The sequence below is a fragment of the Magallana gigas genome, chromosome 7 (assembly GCF_963853765.1).
Source record: "Magallana gigas chromosome 7, xbMagGiga1.1, whole genome shotgun sequence".
NCBI lineage: Eukaryota > Metazoa > Mollusca > Bivalvia > Ostreida > Ostreidae > Magallana > Magallana gigas.
Genome location: NC_088859.1, coordinates 41,099,631 through 41,123,786, shown reverse-complemented (window position 1 = coordinate 41,123,786; position 24,156 = coordinate 41,099,631). Strand labels below are relative to the sequence as shown.

The following is a 24,156-nucleotide window of genomic DNA, read 5'->3' as shown; positions in this document are numbered from 1 at the left end:
TTATACAAAAACGTAGGGATTTTTGGAATTGAGACAGCAAATTGCCATAAAACGTATTTGTTCTATAAGGACTCAAAAAATAATTTATAATATTTTAAAAGATTCTTTTGTAATTCGTCATAGGAATTCGAAGATTATTTTATGGATAAAAGTTCAGAGTCACTTTTTTCAGATTTATGTTTACAAACCCATCAGCAACGAAGCAAGCACACCAAATTTGAAGCTTATTTTTAAGTATGTCCAACATTCATTACTTCTCTGATCGTTTAAAGTTGTGGCATGGTATGATAAGATTCATTAGCGAGGTCTTTTCTATTTCCTTCTGTTGCCCATAATTACCTTTTTTATTATAACGTAGACCGAGGTGAAGTGAGTTAATACATGGTTTTTGTTTCAGCGGTGATCTCATTAGCACGATAAGGGTGTTTTCTCTGTGCAGTGAGTACACAGTATTTCACTGGCGTGTCTGTAACGCCAGGGTGTTTGACAAGAGACGTTATCTTTATGATTCTCTTGGTTCTCGGGTACTTGACGCGTGTGGGTTATCTGAGATATCTATATAGACACTTACCGACGTCACATCCTGTAACACTTCCAGTAGAAATTTACAGATGCAGCCACTTCCTGTGGCACTCCCTGTAGCTGCACAGACTCCCTACAAATATCACGTGACCAACAACCACATCCACTGCAGTGAGACCTTTCAATTGGATAGTTTGAGGGAATATTTTGTATTCAGTTGTCGAGATTTTATAGAATTGTTAAATGATTGGATAGTTTGAGCAAACACTCTGCATTCAGTTGGACACATCGAGACTTTATAAAATTGTTAAATGATTTTGTTTTATGATTTTGCCTTATATGAAAGAAATTTTATTAACTAAAACACTGTTACCTAGTTTGGTCAAAAATACAAATGTATTCTTAATGTTTTTGTTTCATTTATTTATTCAGAATTTATTTAACACTGCTTTGGAATTTCAAATTTCAGTGTATAATGTATAGTTGACAAAACCTTTTAATCAGAGATGTACATGACATGGTGATATGTGTGTTTACACACTAAAACGCAACTAAAAATAACCAGACGAAACACTGCATTACTCTTCAAAAAATATATTTTCGATTAATTTAATATTGCTTTAAACAAAGTTTAGTCGACTTTAAGAGCTAGCACAACATAATCAAAAGTGAAATAAAATGATTCCTGGAATAGATGAATTAATATAAATGTATATAATCATTTATGATATTTTAGTATTGTTTATCGAATTATTCACGAATACAGTATTAAAAATCGATTCATAAAGAATAAAATTGAGAAACATATTAAAACGAAAGTAGGAATCAATATTTACTTTCCTATTCCTTCTACTGGAACTGATAAAAGAACCCCATTTCAAACCTCGTGTGACATCTTTAAAGAGTATATAATAAGCGATATTGCTTTTTCAAGTCAGTTCCATACTAATGTTTAAAAGTACCCGAAACGCCAGATTTGTGTTAAAGGTATAGGAAATTTTGGTGAGGGCTAGCGAGAACATGCCTCCGGTGAGTACTTTAGATTTGGAGAGAAGTGCACGCGCCTCCGGATAGAACTGGTCTGAAGATTATAATACTTTAATTTGAATGTACATTGTAAACTAATAATTGTACGTACTCCGTATTCAAACTTACACTCCATGCTCCAACCACCATACCTTTAATCAAAAGTCACGCATGATTTAAGGGTAATTTTCTAGTTCAACTATTCATTTCGACTATGAGGTTAACCGTGGTGAATATATTCGCAGTGCTTTTAATTTTCATGTATGGACCTTTGTGTGAGAGAAAATACATGTATAACGCTAGCATGCTAGTGTACGGCCAACTTGAACCATGAATAATAATCCAGGTCCAAAACTCCCGTTTCATTGAAAATCCCATCAGGTAGATAATATAGATTATAGTGTTTTACTTTATCCTTGGTTGAAGACGGCTCAGTGTTAGTGATATCTGCGAGCAACCTCCTGCAATCAACAATGTACGAAGTTACAAGTATCCTTCGACACTCCTGGAAGCTGCATGGGTCACGTGATTAACAACTCGTCTACAAATGTGAGTTTTTATTTAATGACATGATTATAAAGACGGGTGATAGGCTATTTTTTCAACAAAAGAGATATGATTTTTCATATGATGTATATCAAGACAACCTCTTTTTAATCTGGTCATTGGACATCAGGCATTAATTGAGAGTAGGTGTTGGTATTCGATTTTCAAAGCTTCATCAGCTAACTTCAGGTTTTATGAATCCTCTCACAGATATGCGGAAAGATAATCCCCCCCTCCAATTTGTATACATGTTGATACTTTCATTAACGATTTATGAAAAGGGCGTGAAATCAGATTAAAAACTATAATTCCAATTATTTCTTGAACAACAAGGCTTCAACAAATATACACAAATAGCTTACAGTTCCGGATTTATAAACGCGGAACTTTGGAAAGATAATCCCTTAAAAGTATGCATATTATATTTCATTTCAATAAGAATAATTCCATATGAAAACAAAAAAATACATAACGATCGTGTTGAAGACATTCTTTGTTTTAGACTATGCCAAATACCAACAAAGTATAGGACCCTGCACTCTAATTACTTTAAACTTCATAATTTTGTTCGGTTACTTCTATTTTTTTTGCAAATATGTTTGAAAATTAAATTTTATTACGAAACCACAATACGTCATGTTATATCTATAAATCATTTATCATTATAAATAATATATACTGTGAACATCTCTAATTTGAATTTTTTTTCAGATTTTCCATCCCAACCATGCATTCCTCCATCTATGCATAAACATCAATTTCTTCAATAGATAATTCTTTGTACATTACAGAAATTATACATAAATGCCATTCTAAGGACCCTTCATGGGCTATAATTCTACTCGTGATCGTTATAAGGACCAAGTTTCTTGCACAATATACATTATCTATATTTTTATGTAGATTAAATGAAACCAATTAGCGGGATCTTGCTTTTGTAACAATTTTATTTCAATGAAATTGTTTATGTTCAATTCATGTTCTAGATTAGTACAATATACTATATTAATGCAGATTGTTATTTTATCGTAATTAAAGATATAAAAAAAATATTGTAAACTTTTATATTTAATCATCACAAAATTATCCCAAATGTTCACAATATGAAATTGAATTGTTTATAATTCACAATTTTATTTTTGTAAGGAAAAATTTGAGTCGTTATGTTCAATAACCTAGTTATTGATTTGTTTTACGTTTTTCTTACAGAAAGTCATTCCACCTAAAAATTCATTTTTACCCATTTTTAAGACGATATAAATGAACATGAATATGGTTTGATAATTTAATTTTATTTGTAATACTTTAATTTCATTTCAGACTACAGAGAATCAATTCAATAACTACCCAATTTATACATGTACCTACATGAGATGGATTGGAACAGTTTCTGCAAAAAGCGTAAACTGTCCCAACCCATTTTATATTCGTATAAATTGGAAATCTATTATATTTATTCCTTGATTGGTATTAATAATACATTGTAACCCACATTTATTACATAAACATTTATATATACAGAACAAACATATCACAATAAAAATACACGTACTGGTCCGCCGTCACAAACTTTCCTCATCTTTAATGTTCAGCCCAGATCTGAGATTTTTACCTATTATTTAAGCACTAGTACTCGTCCTCTAAAATGTTTTGAGTAATTTCAGATTGGTAGACGAAGGGTCCAGATCTCATGGTTTTCTGTTCTGCTTCTTGGTCCTCGGACTTGCTGAATTTACACGGCAGTGTACGTCGTCTCAGAGTATGTGTTGTACACGTGCGTTAATCGTCTGCCTGGATCACCGGACAAGCGACGCCAGATGTTCGACAGACCTAAACAGTCAAAGGTAACACCGCATTCAAACTCTTCTTACGTTTAGAAGTGTACGGAATCAAAATATTTTCAAAGCATCTACATGTACATGCGCGGCGCCTACACAGCAATTACGTTTATACTCTAATTGTTGAATATATCATTGCATACAAGTAAAGTATGAATATGTTTTGAGAGAAAAAAATAACACAAAGAAAGACTTGTTAAGTTTGAGAAAGGAAAAGACAGTACATTTACATTATATGAGTGTCGCGCATGCGTCTACCACATACCGTAAAGATTTGTTACGCTGCGTATCGTGGCGATCTATTCTATAATGTTCAAACCCTATATGGAGAAATATAATGTCTTCACTGACCAAATAACTTCATGTGTATATAGCCCAACCATTTTGGGTATAAACTGCTTAAGGTTTACAGGTTTCTATTGAAGAATTTTACATGTATTTCACTGGTGTTTACCTTGCTTGAAGTTTTCATTGAATCCAGCGTAAATGATTGGGTTCAGGACACTGTTGGAGTATGCCATGGTGTAGGCCGCGAACTCAAAATGATAATACCAGTCGTCCAGCTGAAAGTCAAATACATGTAAAACTTTATTAAGGGTTATATCGATCTATTGATTTATACCGTAAAAGAAAACGATACATGACATCAAGCAAGATATCTTTTTCCATTGGGTTAAAAAAGGGAACGTTAGTCCAATAATTGATGTTCAATGACTTTACAACTATATAGTAGTATAACTCTTAGCCTATTGCTTCAGCAAAAAAGTTCCTGAACAAAGCTTTTTCAAGATGTATAATTAATTAATGTGTTATGCATTATGTATCTTGCCTAAAAGTTGCATATTTAGTCATTTAACCAGGTGGTTGGATAAAGTTATTTCTCGAGTGACCAACTCTAGACTTATCTTAAAATCTTTCCCGGCCATTATTTAAACCACAGGAACTCTTAACTAAACTTGAGGTTTTAACATATAAACGAAGCTTATAAAATTCCCTGTCAGTTTTCAGACTGACACATTGAGGAGATGTTGAGCACTTTGTAATAGACAATCAATATCTGCAATGTTCGAATTAAAGATCATGCCTTTTTCTAATTCATTTGTCACATACGTTAATACATGTGTTTTGGGTGCTTAAGGCAATTTTTACCGAACTATTCACAACTGATCCCGATTTGTAGCTTTGTTTTTACGTTTAGTTCATTTCAATTAGTAAGAAATGGTCCACAATTTTATCAGCAGAAATGGTCCACTGATTCGCCATCACTGTTTCAACACACGAATCACGCTTTTGAGGCAAATTACGGCAAACTTACGTGGTGAACCCTTTATCGCAACTCAAAACCACAAATTTGCAATAAAGCACATTTTCAGGATATATAAACAATAACAAATGCCATTAATTCTGAGGGTAAACTACGGAGGCGTATTAGTGCCACATATACACTTCACATTTTTTTTTTATTTTCTACACTTTAAAGTGTAAATTTTACACTATAATCTGTAAAATTCACACTTTAATCTGTACAATTTACACTTTAAAGTGTAAAATTCACACTTTTATCTGTAAAATTCACACTTTAATCTGTAAAATTCACACTTTAATCTGTAAAATTCACACTTTAAAGTCTAAAATTCACACTTTAATCTGTAAAATTCACACTTTAAAGTCTAAAATTCACACTTTAATCTGTAAATTTTACACTTTAATCTGTAAAATTCACACTTTAATCTGTAAAATTCACACTTTAATCTATAAAATTCACACTTTATTTTGTAAATTTTACACTTAAATCTGTAAAATTCACACTTTAATCTGAAAATTTACACTTAAATCTGTAAATTTTACACTTTAATCTGTAAAATTCACACTTTAATCTGTAAAATTTAGACTTTAAAGTGTAAAATTCACACCTTTATCTGTAAAATTCACATTTTAATCTGTAAAATTCACACTTTAATCTGTAAAATTCACACTTTAAAGTCTAAAATTCACACTTTAATCTGTAAATTTTACACTTTAATCTGTAAAATTCACACTTTAATCTGTAAAATTCACACTTTTAAGTCTAAAATTCACACTTTAATCTGTAAAATTCACACTTTAATCTGTAAAATTCACACTTTAATCTGTAAAATTTTCACTTTAATCTGTAAAATTCACACTTTAAAGTGTAAAATTCACACTTTAATCTGTAAATTTTACGCTTTAATCTCTAAATTGCACACTTTAATCTGTAAATTTTAAACTTAAATCTGTAAATTTTACACTTTAATGTGTATAATTCACACTTTAATCTGTAAATTTTACATTTTAATCTGTAAATTTTACACTTTAATGTGTATAATTCACACTTTAATCTGTAAATTTTACACTTTAATCTGTAAATTTTACAGATTAAAGTGTAAAATTCACACTTTAAGTGTAAAATTTACACACTATCTTGTAAAATTGGCTCATATATACACATACATTGGAGAGTATTTATCATTTCCGATGGTTTGATCGAAGCATTATGGACTGAAATATTTTAATTAGCAAATATTTCAAACTTTGTCTTCAATACAGTGACATCATTACACAGTGATATTTTTAAAAAAACCGTGGATTTTTCAAATAGATATCAGTGGTTTTATGCCTCGGCTTTCTTCCACACTTTTTTATGATGATTTTACAATAAAAATAACAAATAGTGTTGAATTACTGATCATTCAAAGAATATACATTATGTAGCATTCTGTCTAAACCTCGATTTAGCATATGTACGTTCAGTACTTTGAGTTGTGTACGTACTACAAAAACTTGATTAAATAAAATTGTACGGTATACAAATGAATAAAATTGGTGTGAATTTTACACTTTAAAGTGTGAATTTTACAGATTAAATTGTGAATTTTACAGATAAAAGTGTGAATTTTACAGATTAAAGTGTAAAATTTATAGATTAAAGTGTAAATCTTACAGATTAAAGTGTAAATCTTACAGATTAAAGTGTGAATTTTACACTTTAAAGTGTAAATTTTACAGGTTAAAGTGTGAATTTTACAGATTAAAGTGTAAAATTTACAGATTAAAGTGTAAATTTTACACTTTAAAGTGTAAATTTTACAGATTAAAGTGTAAATTTTACACTTTAAAGTGTAAATTTTACACTTTAAAGTGTAGAAAATAAAAAAATGTGAAGTGTGTATGTGGCACTAATACGCTTCCGTAGTAAACAGCTGAACCAAGAAAACGTTATCGCTACATAATGCATCGATCGGACATTAGCCCAATCTTCTTTTGACATGCAACAGTAATTGTTTACTCCAAGAAAGTACTTTTCTTCAAAGAAACACAATAGAGACCTGTAGCCGAAGCTCAGTTTTATGCTTACGAACCTCTGAAGCATAAAATTTTAACAAGAGATGGAAGTGCAAATGTTTATGCAGCTAAAACCAACACCATTATTTTTTTCAACGTTACAAGACCATCAAAACACGAAGATTTTCTTACAAGATTAATTTACTTCAGATTAGACATAAACATCTAATGAACCGAATATTATTAAAGAAGTACAATAAACTCCAGGGTCCATAGATATCGACGAAAAGTTATTTATCCATACAGATCAAACTAAAGGTAACGTTGCGAAAAAGAAAAGCAAGTTTACAGGTAAAAATACCTGCTATACTCTATTTGCTGATCAATAAATTTGAAATGAGACATATTAGATCAACAGACTAAACAAATGTGGTTTGTATTATGGAAAGAAAGAGAAAAATAAGTGTTTCAGAATAGATTGGGAAAAGGAATTACTGAATTTGTTTAGCTTATATTTTGTTTGTGCATCAATAGATTTTCTAGTTATAACGGAGTGTTCTTCCTTTATCATTTCCCCATGGAGTTTTTATCAATAATGATATGATCCTTGAGCTTAAATTAGTATTGCATTAGTTTGATATTTCGTTGAAAAATGTAGAACTTGAATTTAATACCCCCCCCCCCCCCCCCAAACAGCCTGAAATTATTTTAACACAATGTACTGCTATTTATTGCAATAAAAAAGACGTAAAACTTATCAGATACCCCAAACACTAAATTTTCCCGATTTTGATGGTAAAAATAAAATAGAAGCCACATCGCGCCTCTTAGTAATAATATCTTATCAGCTGACCTGATGATTCTATACAATGGCTCTCTAGAGTACTGTATTTATGATGCATGTCACCTCAGCAGCATTGTCCAATTGAACTAAGTAGCTGACCTCTTATTATATCAAATACGATCTGAAAGCCCTCGACCCCGACCCTTCCCCGCCGGCCGTCATAGTACACATGGTATCTCTATTAACTAAAAGGGATAGCTTGATACATGTAAGTCTTGAAGCATCTTTTTATCTTAAATTGGATATTGGGTCCCCCTCTTGTGGCCTTTTTGTGACTCTATGCAATTACGCTCTAAATGACATCAGAAATGTTCATAATAGCTTGCTTCCGTATCAAAAATAGAAATTATAGAGAATTTTGTTCTCTGTATTTATATAGAATTATAATTCAAAACTAGACACGATCTCGTTGCGAGCAACGAGGAGGTCTTCCGTCAGATTTTTAGAAGGAAATATGACATCATCGACTTTGATTTTTGACAACAAAATATGATATGGAAAAAGGAGTGAAGTACTAATGCTTTATTGTATCGCTTTTTATAAGTTCTCTTACATTGCTGTTTTAAATACTTGCATTTCTTCCAATTAAGATGAAAAAGATTAATCGTGTTTACCTCTGGTCCCTAAAACTCTGATTGGGTAACACAAGAGGAAATCATTATATTGTTAGGATATATAAACGTATTATACCTAATCTAGCTTTAATAACCATTCACAAAATGGCTCACATTAAAGGGCTATAGATAAAAGATTTTAGAGCCCTTTGATCCCCTAATTTAAGGAGCCAGCCCCTTTTTCTTGATATCAGATGAAAGGTCATTTAATTCTGAACACATTTTGTCAACAAGTGTTTAAAGATGTGTTACCGTTCTGGAGATATATGAGAAAGGTTTTAGGGGCCGATCCCTTCTCTCCTTATAGGGGCCGTTTGATGGTTTGTACAACTTATCATCTGTAATACATTTCAAAATATTTTTCCTTTCTGAGATATGGGTGATCAACATTTTGGACTTTTGGCTCCTAAAACCCCTTAATTACGAAACACATGATAAAACCATTACATTGCTTGGATACATTACTGTGATATGAACATATTTGCTACTAAAACCTTTCAAAAAATATCCCTCAGTAAAGGGCTACAGATTAAACATTTTAGAGCCCTTTGGTCTCCCTATTTAAGGGGCCAGCCCCCTTTTCTTGATATTAAATGAAAGGTCATTTAAATCTAAACAAATTTTGCTCAACACGTGTTTAGAAATTTGTTACCGTTCTAAAGATATATGAGAAAGAAGGTATTAGGGGCCGATCCCTTATCTCCTTATAGGGGCCGTTTAATGAAATTTTGAAGGTTGCATATTGTTAAGAACATCATTTTGAACAACTTTTCTTCTGTACTGCATTACAAAATATTTTTCCTTTCTGAGATATAGGTGATCGAAATTTTGGACTTTTGGCCCCTAAAAACCCTTAATTACGTAACACATGATAAAATCATTACATTGCTTGAATACATAACTATAAGATAAACACATTTGCTTCTATATCATTTTACAAAATATCTCTCAGTAAAGGGCTACAGATTAAAGATTTTAGAGCCCTTTGGTCCCCTAATTTTAGGGGCCAGTCCCTTTTTCTTGATATAAAATGAAAGGTCATTTAATTCTAATAAAATTTTGTTCAACAAGTGTTTAGAAATTCGTTACCGTTCGGGAGATATATGAGAAAGAAGGTTTTAGGGGCCGGTACCTTATTTCCTTATAGGGGCCGTTTAACGAAATTTTGAAGGTTGCATTTTGTTAAGAACATCATTTTGAACAACTTTTCTTCTGTACTGCATTACAAAATATTTTTCCTTTCTGAGATATGGGTGATCGAAATTTTGGCCCCTAAAAACCCTTAATTACGTAACACATGATAAAATCATTACATTGCCTGAATACATAACTATAAGATAAACACATTTGCTTCTATAACATTTCACAAAATATCTCTCAGTAAAGGGCTACAGATTAAAGACTTTAGAGCCCTATGGTCCCCTTATTTGAGGGGCCAGCCCCCTTTTCTTGATTTCAAAGAAAAGGTCATGTAAATTGAAACTTTTTTTACATTACATGTCTTAACAAAATATTTTTCAGAAAAGAGATAATCAAAGAAAACCACAAAAAATTACGACTTTTTTTCATTTCAATTTTCGGTTCCAGGCGAGCTTCGGCGCCTTTCAAGCCAGATCAAAATGAAAATAAAATTACAAATCTACAATCTTTTGTCTACTATCCCTGAAAGTTTGAACTTGATATCTTTTATCGTTTATGAGAAGTTCCACGGACAAGCAACCCCCCTAAAAATCGTTAAAACGTCAATTTCTCAAAAACGGAAGTGACGTTATCAATATAATAAAAAACCTATCAGGTTTAGATTATTATCTAACAGATCTGAAAGTTTCATGAAAATTGACCTAGTCGTTTTTGAGAAATCGCGTGCACAAAAATTGTAAGAAAAAAAAGAAAAATAACTAGACAAGATCTCGTTGCGAGCAACGAGGAGGTCTTCCGTGTGTTTTAGAACTTGAAATACATGTACGACCTTGGATTTGCAATTAAACGGCTAAACGGCTAAACGTGATTTAAAATATAAGAAAAAGTCTACATTCTAAGGGACAAATACTATTTTGTTTTAGATGTAAGAGCTTTGGTGGAAAACATTTTTCTCTTTTTTCTCGTATCAAATGAAAAGTCATTTAATTTTAAAGATATTTTGTTCAACAAGTGTATAGAAATTTGTTACCATTCTTGAGATATCTCAGAAAGAGCGTTTTAGGGGCCGATCCCTTATCTCCTTATAGGGGTCGTTTAACAAAATTTTGAAGACTCCATATTGTTTAGTAGATCATTTTGAGTATCTTTTCTTCTATACTGCATTTAAAAATATTTTCCTTTCTGAGATATTGGTTATCAAAGTTTTGGATTGTTGACCCCTAAAAACCCTTAATTACGTAACACATTATAAAATCATTACACTACTTGGATACATAACTGTAAGATAAACATATTTGCTTCTATAATCTTTCACAAAATATATCCCAGTAAAGGGGCAATACATGTAGATGAAAGACTTGAGAGCCCTTTGTTCCCTTAATTTGAGGGGCCAGCCCCTTTGTCTTGATATCAAATAAAAGGTCTTATAAATATAAAAAAATTTAACATTATATGTTTTAACAAAATATTTTTCAGATAAACAAAGAAAACCAGAAAAAATTATGATATTTGTTTAATCTCAATGTTCGGGTCCAGGCGAGCTTCGGCGCTTTTTGCGATCGAAATGATTTTAAACCTTCATGCACAATTTTAATCTTCCGTCTACCATCACTGAAACATTCAAATATATATCTGCTATAGTTTAAGAGGAGTACTGCTGACAAAATACCTCTCTGAAAATCGATGAAACGACTATATCTCAAAACCTGAAGTGACTTCATGAATAAAAAAAATTGCAACACGGTTCACATCATCATCTATTAGATCGAAAAGTTTCATAAAAATAAATTGAGTAGTTTTTGAGATCTTGCGTGCACAAAATTTGTAAGAAAAAAAATATAATTATAGAAGAATAGGGAAAAAGAAACAATGCAATAACAATAAGGTTTTCCGTTCAAAACGGAAGACCTTAATAGTATAGAAGAATGAGAACGCGTAGAAAAACAGTAGGGTCTTCCGCTTAAGACGGAAGACCTTAATAATAAAAGACTGTTTTTGTATAAATCTTAATGGAAGAGTGTTTTTCACACTGTACTTCAGTCCAACAACCCCTTTATGTTGAATATTTTAGTTAGAAAGTAAAAAAAATGGAGAGAAGGAAATAGAGAGAAAGAACAAATCTTGGTTCCGGGGAGACTCGAACACACAGCCTTAACAGTATCATAACAGTATTTCATCGAAGACTGGTCCTCTGTCTCTATCGTACGAAATATATATCGCGCATATTAGACATGCATTGCCAGTCTATATATCATTGAAGGTTCACGTCAAAACATGGCTGACGCGAAATAATTCCCGATTTTCTCTTTGAATTTGGGGCGTTTCCGCCCGGGACAGGACCTGAAGTTTTGTATGAGATGAAAAACAACGTGTAAGATGTCTCACTTCTCAGGTTTGGTAACAGTGCGAGGTCATTTGAAATATTGATGCGTGTTTGTGTCTGGAGGGGGATGAAAAGGACCGAGCTTGATTTTCGTCGTAAATAAATCGAAAGTAGAATTTTGAGGTGTGGATCTCGGATTCGGTTAACGACAATTAGGGGAAGTCCTAAAACAATGACTGATGCATTTAACACATGTATTTCAGTGTAGAGATTTTTTTTGTGTCGTTTACTATTACGTTTGACTGTTTTATATCAACAGGATTGATAAAATCTTTATAAATGTAGAAATAACGAAATCAGTAACACGTAAATTTATTCAATATAAAGAACTATATATGATAAGAGTTAAATTTGGCCCCCATAATTCACCATTTTTTAAAGTATTTCGGTTACAATAAAATGTTATGTTATAATTTAGAAGAGTTCATATAAAATATATTTTTCACCTATTTGTTTGATTTATTTGCACTCACTTGCAGTATATGACGTCAGAAGTGACGCTATTTCAAAAATTCAATCAAAATCAGTCGAAATTGACATTTTTCTCATCTTTTTACGAATGGGAAATATAGAGCGCATGCTTGAACCAGGACAAATTTTTTGTCACTTATTAGTCTTGGCTAGATACATCTCTGATTAAAATATTTTGTTGGTTCAAGCATGCGCTCTATGTTTCCTGAAAGAAAAACTTCTTGAAAACAAGCTTTTTTATGCTAAAATGCAAAAATAGCGGGGAAAGGCTGTCTTTACAATGCCGTATTTCTAAATTGTGGGCACTTGAATCAAAATGAACATTAAGTTAAAACACGACATATATATCTGTACAAAGAAAACAAAGAATTACAGTAAAATAATGATATTCCTTTTAGGGGGCCATTTTAGGCCCATACCATATATAGTCCTTTAATGTTTCCACACTTCTAACATTCATAAGTAGTTCACACTCTATCGTAGATACAGACTAAACGGAAAACAAGGAATATACATGCAACAGAAATATTACGCGGCTGCTTACATTCCTTGCACTGTGTAAATTTTAAGTCCCCGTACAGGCTATAATCGCGGCTTGATATCGGAAATTTCTTTTTAATTGTTCAATCCGCTGCAAATTTGGCAGAAAAACAGAATGAGGTCCGAGGTACATTTACACAAAATTTCATGAGGATTGAGTGAAGGGCTCGGGAGTTAGAATTTTTTTCTACAGTACATGCCAAACACGACAATTAAAACTCAAATGCCGAAAAGTTCATAACTCTGTTAATAATGAACGAATTGGTCTGTTAATTAGTATAGTAATCTAGAATGGTACTAAGTTGAAACTAAAGGTCCGAGATAAAAGATCAAGAAAAATCGGGCCAGTTAAACTAACTGAATTTATGGGGGGGGGGGGGGGGGGTGTCGGTGACTTCTATATTAAACGGAAAATACTAAATTCCCAATATCACTCAAGTTTGAGATACATGCATGACCTTTATTTTGCTATTTACCAGCTAAACATGATTTGGAAATAAAATGAAACATCCTTTCTGATATATGTATAAGAGCTTTGATTGAAACATTTAGATCCCTCTTATCATCTAATTTGAGGGGCTAGCCCCTTTTTCTTGATATCAATGACAGGTCCCTTAATATTAAACACATTTTGTTCAACAAGTGTTTAGAAATGTGTTACTGGTTTTGAGATATTTGGGAAAGATTGTTTTAGGGGCCACCCGTTATCTCCTTATAAGGACCATTAAACAAAACTTTTGTGGTTAAATTTTATTACGAATATTATTCTGAGTATCGTCTCTTCAATAATGCATTTCAAAATATTTCTCCTTTTTAAGAAATAAATGATCAAAATATTGGACTTCTAGCCCTTTTAAAACCCACATTATGTAACATATCAGAAAACTTTTAACAAATATAGGTAGATAACTGGAAAATAAACATTTTTGCTTCTATAATGCATTACAAAATATTTTTCATTAAAGAGATATAGATAAAAGACTTTAGACCCCTCTTGGCCCCTAATATGAGGGGTCAGTCCCTTTTGCTTGGTGTCAGTTGAAAGATCCTTTATAGATAAATTTTTGATGCTCTACATGTGTTAGCAAAATATTGGTTAGAAGAAAGATATTAGTGATCAAATCTCAAATTTCGTAAAAATTGTCAAAAAAATTTAACATCGACATTTTCAGTTCCGGGCGAGCTTCAAGAATGATGACTTCTGGTCAAATCTAAAACAAGCAAGCAAATCTACTATAACCACTCTATCTTGCAAATAAATTTCAAGTCCCTAACTATAACAGTTTTTGAGGAGATGCGTGGACAATATCATGTTCCAAAATACATGAAAAAGGGAGATAATTCAAAAGCGGAAGTGAATTTTTAGACAGGAAGTAAGATGCAAAGAGATATTCACCTAAGACATCATCCCTGTAAAAATCATTAAAATCGATTGAGAAATGGCTGAGAAATTAAGGGTGACTACCAAGAAAAAAAATAATAATATAGAAGAAAGAGAACGCGTAGAAAAACAGTAAGGTCTTCCGCTGAAGACGGAAGACCTTAATAATAATAATAGGGAAAAAGAAATCGTACGAAAACAATAAGGTCTTCCGTTGGAAACGGAAGACCTTAATAAACATTTGATTTTAAAATTTTCGATCCTTTCAATAAAATGGACATTTATGTTCTGAATTGACATTTAAGTACAAGTATGTCTATACCTCTTCCTTAAGTATGGCCTTTCTCTGAACCCCTGTGACAAAACTATGTTATGATATTAATGTACAAATTACCTAATGTTGAATTTGCGGCAGCCAAAAGTAAGAAATCCATATTGATCAACGAATTGAAACTATTTTAGAGCACAGTAAATTCAGCGATAAACGGATACATGACTAAGTTTTCAAAACTCTATTGCTATGTAATATTCCAAAACAAACATTTTTTTTTTATCAGTTTCGACAAAATCTTCGACAATTCTTTAAAAGGTTAGATTTAAACATCTAGCTCAAAAAGTAATCACATTTAGGTACGATTAAATTTTGCTTGATAATCGCGCGAATTTAAACATCGGGTGATAACTTAGGCAATTGTCATGTAAATTTTGAATTTACCGGGTGGCAGTAAAAACACAAAATTTACAAGTTGTCATGTTGTAAATTTTGTATTTACTGCCAACCGGTAAATTCAAAATTACAACATGACACAATTATAAGAACAAATTTTAGCTGTCTTAGATGTCGAAGCTTAAATCATAAGTAACCAGTTAAATTTTGAAAGATACAATTGAAAAGAAACAGGTTGTACAATAGGCAGGTGAAAATTTAACTGTATGTAAGGATATTGAAGACAAAATATCAGTACATACTTAATGCTGACGTCTGCAGCATATTGAAAGCCAAAGAAAATAAATATTTAAATTTATAAATGTTACAAAAACTAACCTTTTTCTAAAACAATTTGAGTTTACCAAGCAAATCATACATTTATTCTTATTTTTGGCAAGAGGGTTGAAACGTCTGGATGTTGATTTATAATGATCATCATGTTAACATTTGTAGGCACTGCTTCTATCACTGATCACTCATTAAATACCATCGTCGGAACCCACGGGTTTTCTATCCGTTACACTGTTGCGGTGTAAAGGATAGAAAACCCGTGGGTTCCGACGATGATTAAATACCTTTTTTGTGAAAATTAGCCACTTTTACTACATAATGGATCGTAAGGTAACCTGGAAAAAAAATCAATCACCCATTGCTTTTCAAAGCGGAGACTATTGGTCAAAAATAATTCATATACATGTACATCACTATTGTCATGACTTGAATTGTTCGCAAGAGCTGCCGTGTCACCTTAGCAACAAGCAAAGATGGCGTATTTATGTTTTATGGTCAAATAATATAAGCTTTATTGAGGTTGCTTGAACTACATGGAATGACACAATAGACGGGCCGAGTTCATTGAGGGTTCATAATGCAACAGAACCATTTTAACAAAAGCTTGAACTTTGGGTATTGTGTCAAACAGCAATGTGACGTAAGCCTGTCTATTTCATTGTTGGCCACTCAGACATGGCTCTTTGAAGTCAACAATATTTGTCTGGTTGTTGAGCTAAGACTACGCAAACTTCCAAACAGCGTCATTTTAAACTGGTTTTGACGCAAGGAAAAGATAGTTACGTCAAACCGAAAATCCAAGGCCTTGCTAAAATGCTTCTAAACAGCCATACGGCACTCGTCGTCACGGAGTATGAAAAGAAATTAAAAAAAAAAAAAACTTGGTAACAAGATATTGAAATTCTCAGTGTCTTATCAATGACCAAATAAAATGGTATATGTACTAATATAGAATATTACTTATCACCACATATATGGAATGTACTTGAAAGATTAGCTGATACATGTATTTACAAATCAAACAAAAAATCGACGTGCAAAGCGTTCAATTCAGGCTTGAAATTTGTGTTGATTGGGCTTTGAATATAAATAAAGTGAATTCATTCATTTGTTAATTGTTGTTTTTTGTTGTTAACAGTACATAGAATTTGATTTACATGTCCTCGTTTAGGTCGGATATCTTTAGAAATAATTCACTTTGTAAATGGATAGGGATTGACTAAAAAGATTTTGGAAAAATTAGCGTAATGCTTCGAAGTGTTAATTTTTTTTTTCGAAACTGCTTACAAGATCTTGTACACCAACATACAAACACAATTCCAAATACAATGTTAGCGATTCATGATTTAACACCCTCTCCCAACAAATGGCGCTAGCTATATAGGGGCTAACTGTACACAATATAATAGCTTTTGTCTTTTAAAATGTCTTTGTCTTTCGATTTCATATTCACAAACGTCATGAAACCCTTCCACGAAAATTCATTACCAAAAAACGATACTGCGTCAAAAATTCCCAGTTGTCTGAAGTTTGTTCATTAAAAGGCCTAAGTGATGAACTAATTTCAAAGTTGATTTAAGATTCTTTTAACTTGGGAAAACAAAATACAATCTGCAGAGTGAAACAAACTGAGCAACAAGATCATCGACTGGAGGCCGAAATGAATAACAAGGATTGAAGGATTATTTCCTTAAGTTCTTTTAATCTAGTTTTGAGCCGTTGTATCATGAATTTGAATTATTAGTTACGCTCAGCTTAACCCGATGCAATTCTTTATCACAGATATCGCGTCAAGTTTCTAGCAGGAAAATCTGAGGAATTCTGCTTTAACCATACGTTACCAGATGAGTTGAAATAGTTTGTACTATTCGGGTAATCAGTTATTTGTTTATTTTGGTTCTTCTTCTTACTGCATATCACACCAAGTACATAAATATCGCGTCAAGTTTCCATCAAAGAAATCTGATAGAGGAACTCGGATTTAACCATACGTAACTCATTGAGTTGAAACAGGTTGTTGAATTTGGCTATACAGTTTTGTATTTATTGATATTTGTTCTTACTGTGTGTCACACCTGTTGTTTCTTGTTGATTTTACCTTACTTCTGTTGCCCCGGAGCTCTGTATAGAGTAACATGACCTGACATGGCAGCCAACATACACAGAAGACAGCCAGAATGGTGATCAGCATAATTATGATCTGTAATCAAATATCACAATATTACCCACAAAATCATAGCGCTTGCAAAATAACGGAACAGTCAGTCCTACGTGGGGTATTGAAGATTTTGGAGCTGTGTACATGTAACTTCGCCCAAAACGAAAATAACTAATAAACCACTGATTTAAATATATGAATTATTTCAGAAAAACATATATACTAATTTGATAATGGCACGCTGGCCTAAAACTGGTCTTTCGGCTCTAAGAGTATTATCCATTGAATCTACCGGTAATTCTGTTACCATCAGCTTTTGACTGCATTTTTCAACAAATACACTATAAGGCGTGATCACTACATATATATTGGTAAATCAAATGCTGCTGTATAGTATCAATGTAAACATCAATTAAGATTTTTAATTTCACTGAAAATAATTGACTAAACTACAAACCTTTTATAGAGATACAAGTATGTATCGCAAAAATCAATATTTGTTATTTACCTAAATAAAGAAAAATTATCAGTGACTTATACATTTTACATTGTTTTCGATATTCTGTGGATTTGGCCCGGATCAAAAACTCCATGAATCGGAGATGTTTACCAATGGATGTTTTTCTGATCTATGCGTTATATTTTGCCATTGCGTTTACAGACAATCCTGTTTTAGATTTCGTCAAATCTGATAGTGAAAATAAATACAATTGTACGCAATACTCTGTATTCAAAGGACGAAATTAGACAATTACAAGATAATATCTTAAATATAGAGATACTGCGTTATTGAATTTCTAAACACACCAAATTTTGTATGAACACATTGAAGTATGAAATCAAGGTATCACCATCTATACAGAACCTTTCGTTTTGTTTTGGCCTGTTGTTCGTCTCTTTTATCCATTATCTCTCCAGGAATATGCGTCGTTTTCAATTTTAGTATAATAACGCCATACGCAAGGGACATAACCACCATTGGGATAAAGTACAGCACCACCGATACAGAAACAAAGTACGCTGTCCTTAAAGGCATGGTGGTTCTGGTGAAATTACCCACCACTTCCTCCTCTACTGGCCAATCGTCGTCGCACCACCGTTCTGTATGGTCCAGCCATTCTCTGCTCTTCAGTTGTCGGTAGATGAGAACAGGCAACGCAACAATGATAGAGAAAATCCAGATAATGACCAAAGAAATACTAGCTCTTCTTTCTGTCATCCGGGCTCTTAAGGCAAACACGATTCCAAAGAAGCGGTCGTATGCTATCTGTGTAAGTGACAGTACGCTCGCCACCAGTGAAAGGACTGCAAAAAATGATAAACAAAAAGCTTTCATATAATGTTTTTAAAAAATGTTGAATGCTTAATATATTTTAAAGTAAATGTATTGAGAGTTAAACGAGAGAGAGAGAGAGAGAGAGAGAGAGAGAGAGAGACGCAATATGGCGTGTTCTCCGAAAAGAAGACGGGGGATAAGATAGCGCAAATGCCCATTCGGTTCAGTCGTGAAATACATTTTGAATAAAAAAAATTCCAATTAAATCTATTCAAATATATTACAATACAAGTTTTCAAAAGCACAATTTCTAACTATATTCAGTTTTTAAAATATTTAACAAACGATAAGAAAAAAAATTGCTTTAAATTTTGGTGGTATCGAACCCGTAACACAAAAACCCTATATATTTAAGGTTAGTTTATATCAGGTGCTCTAACCACTGAGCCATTTCAGACACAGTAAAGCACACTGTTTAAATACTATGTGTGACTTTAGCCATGAATTTACTGACTTGTATTATTTTTTCAAAATGTTCCATTGTTAGGACACAAAATGATATTTTTAATGTTCAGTGGGTCATCTCTCAACATTTTTGTTAACTGAAATCGGTTTGTTTTCCATTAGACCTTAATAAGATTATGAGAAAAATATGGAGCACAGACCCACTCCATGAAAGAAAATGCTTTGAAGTTCTAAAAAATGACACTATTTGCAGGATTTGATACGTATACGCCTGTTTGAGGCGACATATTCCAAGTATTGAACATATTTATAGGTTACAAATCAATGATATGTTAAATATATATTGTTTTAAATCGGTTTTTTTTTAAAATATATCAGATTTATTGATATTTTAATTTGTTAATAGCTTGTCCGACCGTGTATGGGCATTTTACACGCCTCATTCACCCATCTTCTTTTAAAACATTACCAATAAAACTGAATGTTATGCATTGGTTCATCAGTGTTTTAGGACTGGGTTTTGACTTGTAATTTATAACTCGACAACTTGGCACGAACTCCCACCACTATCGTGCCGCCATTTGTAGAGTCACTGACTTGCTCCCTTGTGTCCCTGTATTCTGTGGTGAAATCTTGTACAAAAGCAGTGATTTAGCATGTACCACATATTGATTAGGGTAAAGTCTTTCACCAGATTAAGAAACCAGCACGATTGTTTTAAATGGAAAAATTAAAAACCTTAGAACTGAACTGGGGATTTATTTACTGTTTGCATATCTCTAAGACAATTAAATTATTTGTTCTCATTGGTGTAAAACGACAACCAAATAGTTCAACTTATTTATATATGACCGTTTTATGGGGGTTTTTTTCTTTTGATTCTCAAAATCTTCTGCTTCAGGTTGGGTTGCATGTGAAACTATACTGATCATTACATTTGCACTGGAAATTGATTAATGGTTCTGTTTATTCCATTACCGTTATCGCCTGCCATCTTGAAATGTTTTTGTTAATTCGGATAAGAGGGGACTTAGTATCAGTGAATGTTAATAAGCACTGTAATGTTCAGAACTACTTGTTGAAATTGCCATTTGTTATCAGTACAATCGGTTTTATTTCAAAAAACTGTCACGCCACGCAGATATTTTTATTTCAGCATTATGCAGTTTTTTGCCAGAATCATAAAAACCCATTTAATGAATTAAAACGTTAGCACATAATGTTAATACATTTCTCGATATTAGTAACAATGATAAATCTGTTTCTATTGTATTAAGGTTTTTAGTATTTTATGATCTGCGAAGTAAATGAAAATCGTATTAAACACCAGTACAAGCTCTCGTTTTGCTACTGAACAGCAGTAATCGTGGAAGTAGGTCTCTTGTTATTTGTATTTAGAGGTGACTGTTTCAGTCATCTGCCCCGACAAAAACACCACTAACAATAAGTTAAGTTATGAATTCATCATATGAACGAGCAAGCTACACGGGATCAATGAGCTTTTAAACGAAAACAGATGTCTGAGCTGTAAAACTCTTTGTATGCAATAACACTGGTTAAGTGGCTCATATCATTGAGAGAAAGCTCTTTACTGTGGGGTTAAAATGATATCTGATGCTTTGTTTTTTATCGTTATCCTTGTTTTCTGTTGGTTCCTGTCATTTTGGTTTTTAATTATGAAGATTTTGTTACATTCGAAAAAAAAATCTGCAATAATTAGATGTATCTGCAAAAACTCGAATCGAACACGCGCTATTGTTTTATCATTCCCCTCATTTGATTTTTTTTTTAATGGAAAGCGTTTATACTTAAGATAATACACACTGTGCCAAGTTCTGCCGCAGATATGTAATTATTCCACTCCCTTACGCACAATTATATATATTAGATATATTATTTGTTGTATAATTAATAGCTAAAAATAAGTTAATGAAATTTTGGAAATTATTTAATAGCGACTTTAGAGTACAAGATCCCTTTCTCTATTGACGTCAATTATTTTTTAGATCTACGGAGAATATTTCAAATTGGTTGTGGATACAAGCCCTAATAATGTATCCAAAGACTTGGAAAAGAACTGCTTTAGATATGTGCAGGAATTAAATATCTCCAAAACAAATAGAACAAATTGTTATATCAGATTGACAGAACCTGAAAATATACATTTTGCGTGTCAGAAGTTAAGACTGAGGTTTACAAGGATCAGTCATAATTTGTGAAAAGTTGTTTTCATTGAAAACAGATGCATACCATAACATTAACGTTAATTCTGTAGTCATTATCGAAATATTCTGCATTGCTGTTTGCTCGATAAAAAAAAAACCCAAAGGGTATATCTACATGAGTAAAATTACCTTTTGTGAATGTATTCAGCTTACAGAAGAACGCCCCTAAGATCCATCCCTCGGTCAGGTTATCCACTAGCGTGACCCACGTACAGGTCAGTGTGACCATTAGATCCGCCACCGCTAAATTCACTATGTAGTAATTAGTAACCGTCTTCATGGTTTTGTTTTTCATCACAATGACAATTATCAAAACATTCCCAAATAACGATGAAATTGTGATAATTCCATAAATTACAGATTTCACCACCATTTCCCATACTGGAACCTCTTTTATGACACCGCCGTATGGGAACTTTTCGTACGGGAAATTTTTCAAATCATCATCCATTGTAGTTTCCATTAGAATCGGACTTCTGATTTAAATTTTATTCCTCCGGATCCCTGTATTCTTTAGTTGCTCCCGCTCTTCACATCCTTAAAGGCACCATGATCAACTGAGGCTGCAATACAAATAATTAGATATCAGATTCGATCCCTCGCATAGACAAGAGGTGGACATGGGAAAAAAACAGAGTCCTTTCAGACTTTACCTTTTTACTATCACCGATATTCTGATTCGCTCACACGCTTGCTACAACATAATTAAATTTATTCAGCGTCTGGAAGCCAGCAGCAATAATTAACAGCCTGATTGGTTCATTATCTGAGACTGGAATATCCTAGGTATATCTTTTCTGATTTATTCTTCGGAGACGTCATAACCAGTCCTTATCTGTACAAAGATCTTTGATAAGTTTTTAGAGTATTTAGCAAGCGTGGAGTAACAAATTCCTGCAATCAGAAAGGTGGAGAGAGAACAGACCTTGTAAAACTGTTTTATCAACAGTTTATGCTTTAGTTACAACTGGGTTGTAGATCGTCTTTTAACTGATATATCATGTTAGTTTTCTCTGTGATTTAGCGCAAAAATTTAAAACGTTTATCTGTCAGCTCATTTGATAACCAGTTATAACATGTTAACTTACGTTACGTTTTTCTTTTTAAAACATTTTTTTTCAAATTCATTTTTTTAATTTAATTAAAAAATAATTTATCTCAATATATTATGTCATAACGGAAAAAATGAATGTATTCTTTCCGCATTCTTTAACATTGTGATAATCAAGATGAAGTGTTTGCCAAAGACATATGTCTTTGCTCAAATCCAAAGTGTCGAAGATATATACACTGTACTAAAGGAGTCAGAGTACAGAAAAAAACGGGTACATTTATATATATTTCTTTCTTCCGCCATCCATCTTTTACAATGTAATTGGGCCTTTTGATAATGGACAAAGAAGCATTGGGATCCTTTAAGATAAAACAAAAAATATCATAGACCTACCCACATTCGCTACTTTCAAGGAAAGTAATACCACCAAAGCTTTAATTTTCCTTCTAGAAAATCATCCTAGCGAAACCCAAAGAAACAACTTGTCATCTGTACTGAATCTGTCAAAGAGTTAAGTGCATCAGCATTACATATATGCATGTTGAAAAAATCTCAAAGAGCTTTTGAGGTACGGTACGAAATTTCGAAAAACAACTTTGATTTGGTAAGTTGCGCAATAAAATCATGGTTCGCGCACTTCTTGCAGACGAACGCATTAATTGATCAATGGCACTGTCGAAGACATTTTACTAAAAATCAATTAATTATTCAAAACTCGTTGCAATTTGCTAATATTAGGAGGTAAAATTTAATGAATTTTCAATAGCATACCCCTGCGCGAGATTTAGTAGCATAGCGACGATGCAATGAGTAACAGATTTGTGAACTAGTAAGTTTCTCCACATCTGCGTTTGAAGCTTTTCCAATACGCCATTCGTCCACTCAATGAACCACCAGTCGTTTATCAAGTTACTCCTTGGCGATTTAATTATTCTACACCTTTCAGGATCCACTGAAATCGACATATTTCAACTCCCACAAGCATTGGCTTAATGTTTGCTGATGACGTCACAAAAAACCTCCAAAAAACTCCCTTAATCAAACGATATCTAATAAATTTGAATAAGTAGCACATGAATACTAATTATGTGTCCAGCTTTTTCACTTCTATCAGTCTCTCTTAGCCGTGACAAAAGATGTTGTGAAATCCTCGCTGATAATGATGGTTGCATGTTACAAGAATAAAGGATTGCGTCACCATTTACTCGTTTATGGGAATTGTAACAACTTATAAGCCTGTTTTTTATGATTAATGTAGGGTTTGTAAAAGCTATAATTCTGACCACTTTTGTTTTTCTTGCGTAACGAGAAGTCAAAGTAGTGAAAATACTTGTAGGGTTTGATTTTTGTAAGATTATTTATTGGTTCAC

The 24,156-nt window shown here is 32.7% G+C and overlaps 1 protein-coding gene across 5 annotated transcripts in view; it reads right to left on the bottom strand.

Annotated features, from left to right (window-relative positions):
• Nucleotides 1–3,573: 3,573 nt before the first annotated feature.
• LOC105329882 (substance-P receptor) overlaps nucleotides 3,574–24,156 on the bottom strand; it is a 36,383-nt gene continuing 15,800 nt past the window's right edge. For 2 of the 5 annotated variants that reach the window (XM_034458943.2, XM_034458942.2), the window contains exons 2-6: nucleotides 21,862–22,295; nucleotides 18,632–19,071; nucleotides 17,707–17,808; nucleotides 4,387–4,495; nucleotides 3,574–3,924 (exon numbers count right to left, since the gene is read on the bottom strand). In XM_034458943.2, coding sequence (XP_034314834.2) covers nucleotides 3,827–3,924; nucleotides 4,387–4,495; nucleotides 17,707–17,808; nucleotides 18,632–19,071; nucleotides 21,862–22,195 — 1,083 coding nt within the window. In that variant the 5' untranslated portion in view covers nucleotides 22,196–22,295 and the 3' untranslated portion in view covers nucleotides 3,574–3,826. Of the gene's footprint in view, nucleotides 3,925–4,197; nucleotides 4,253–4,386; nucleotides 4,496–17,706; nucleotides 17,809–18,631; nucleotides 19,072–21,861; nucleotides 22,296–22,385; nucleotides 22,535–23,183; nucleotides 23,208–24,156 lie in introns of those variants that run through there. The other 3 variants (XM_066067342.1, XM_066067341.1, XM_034458941.2) reach the window with 3 other exon arrangements.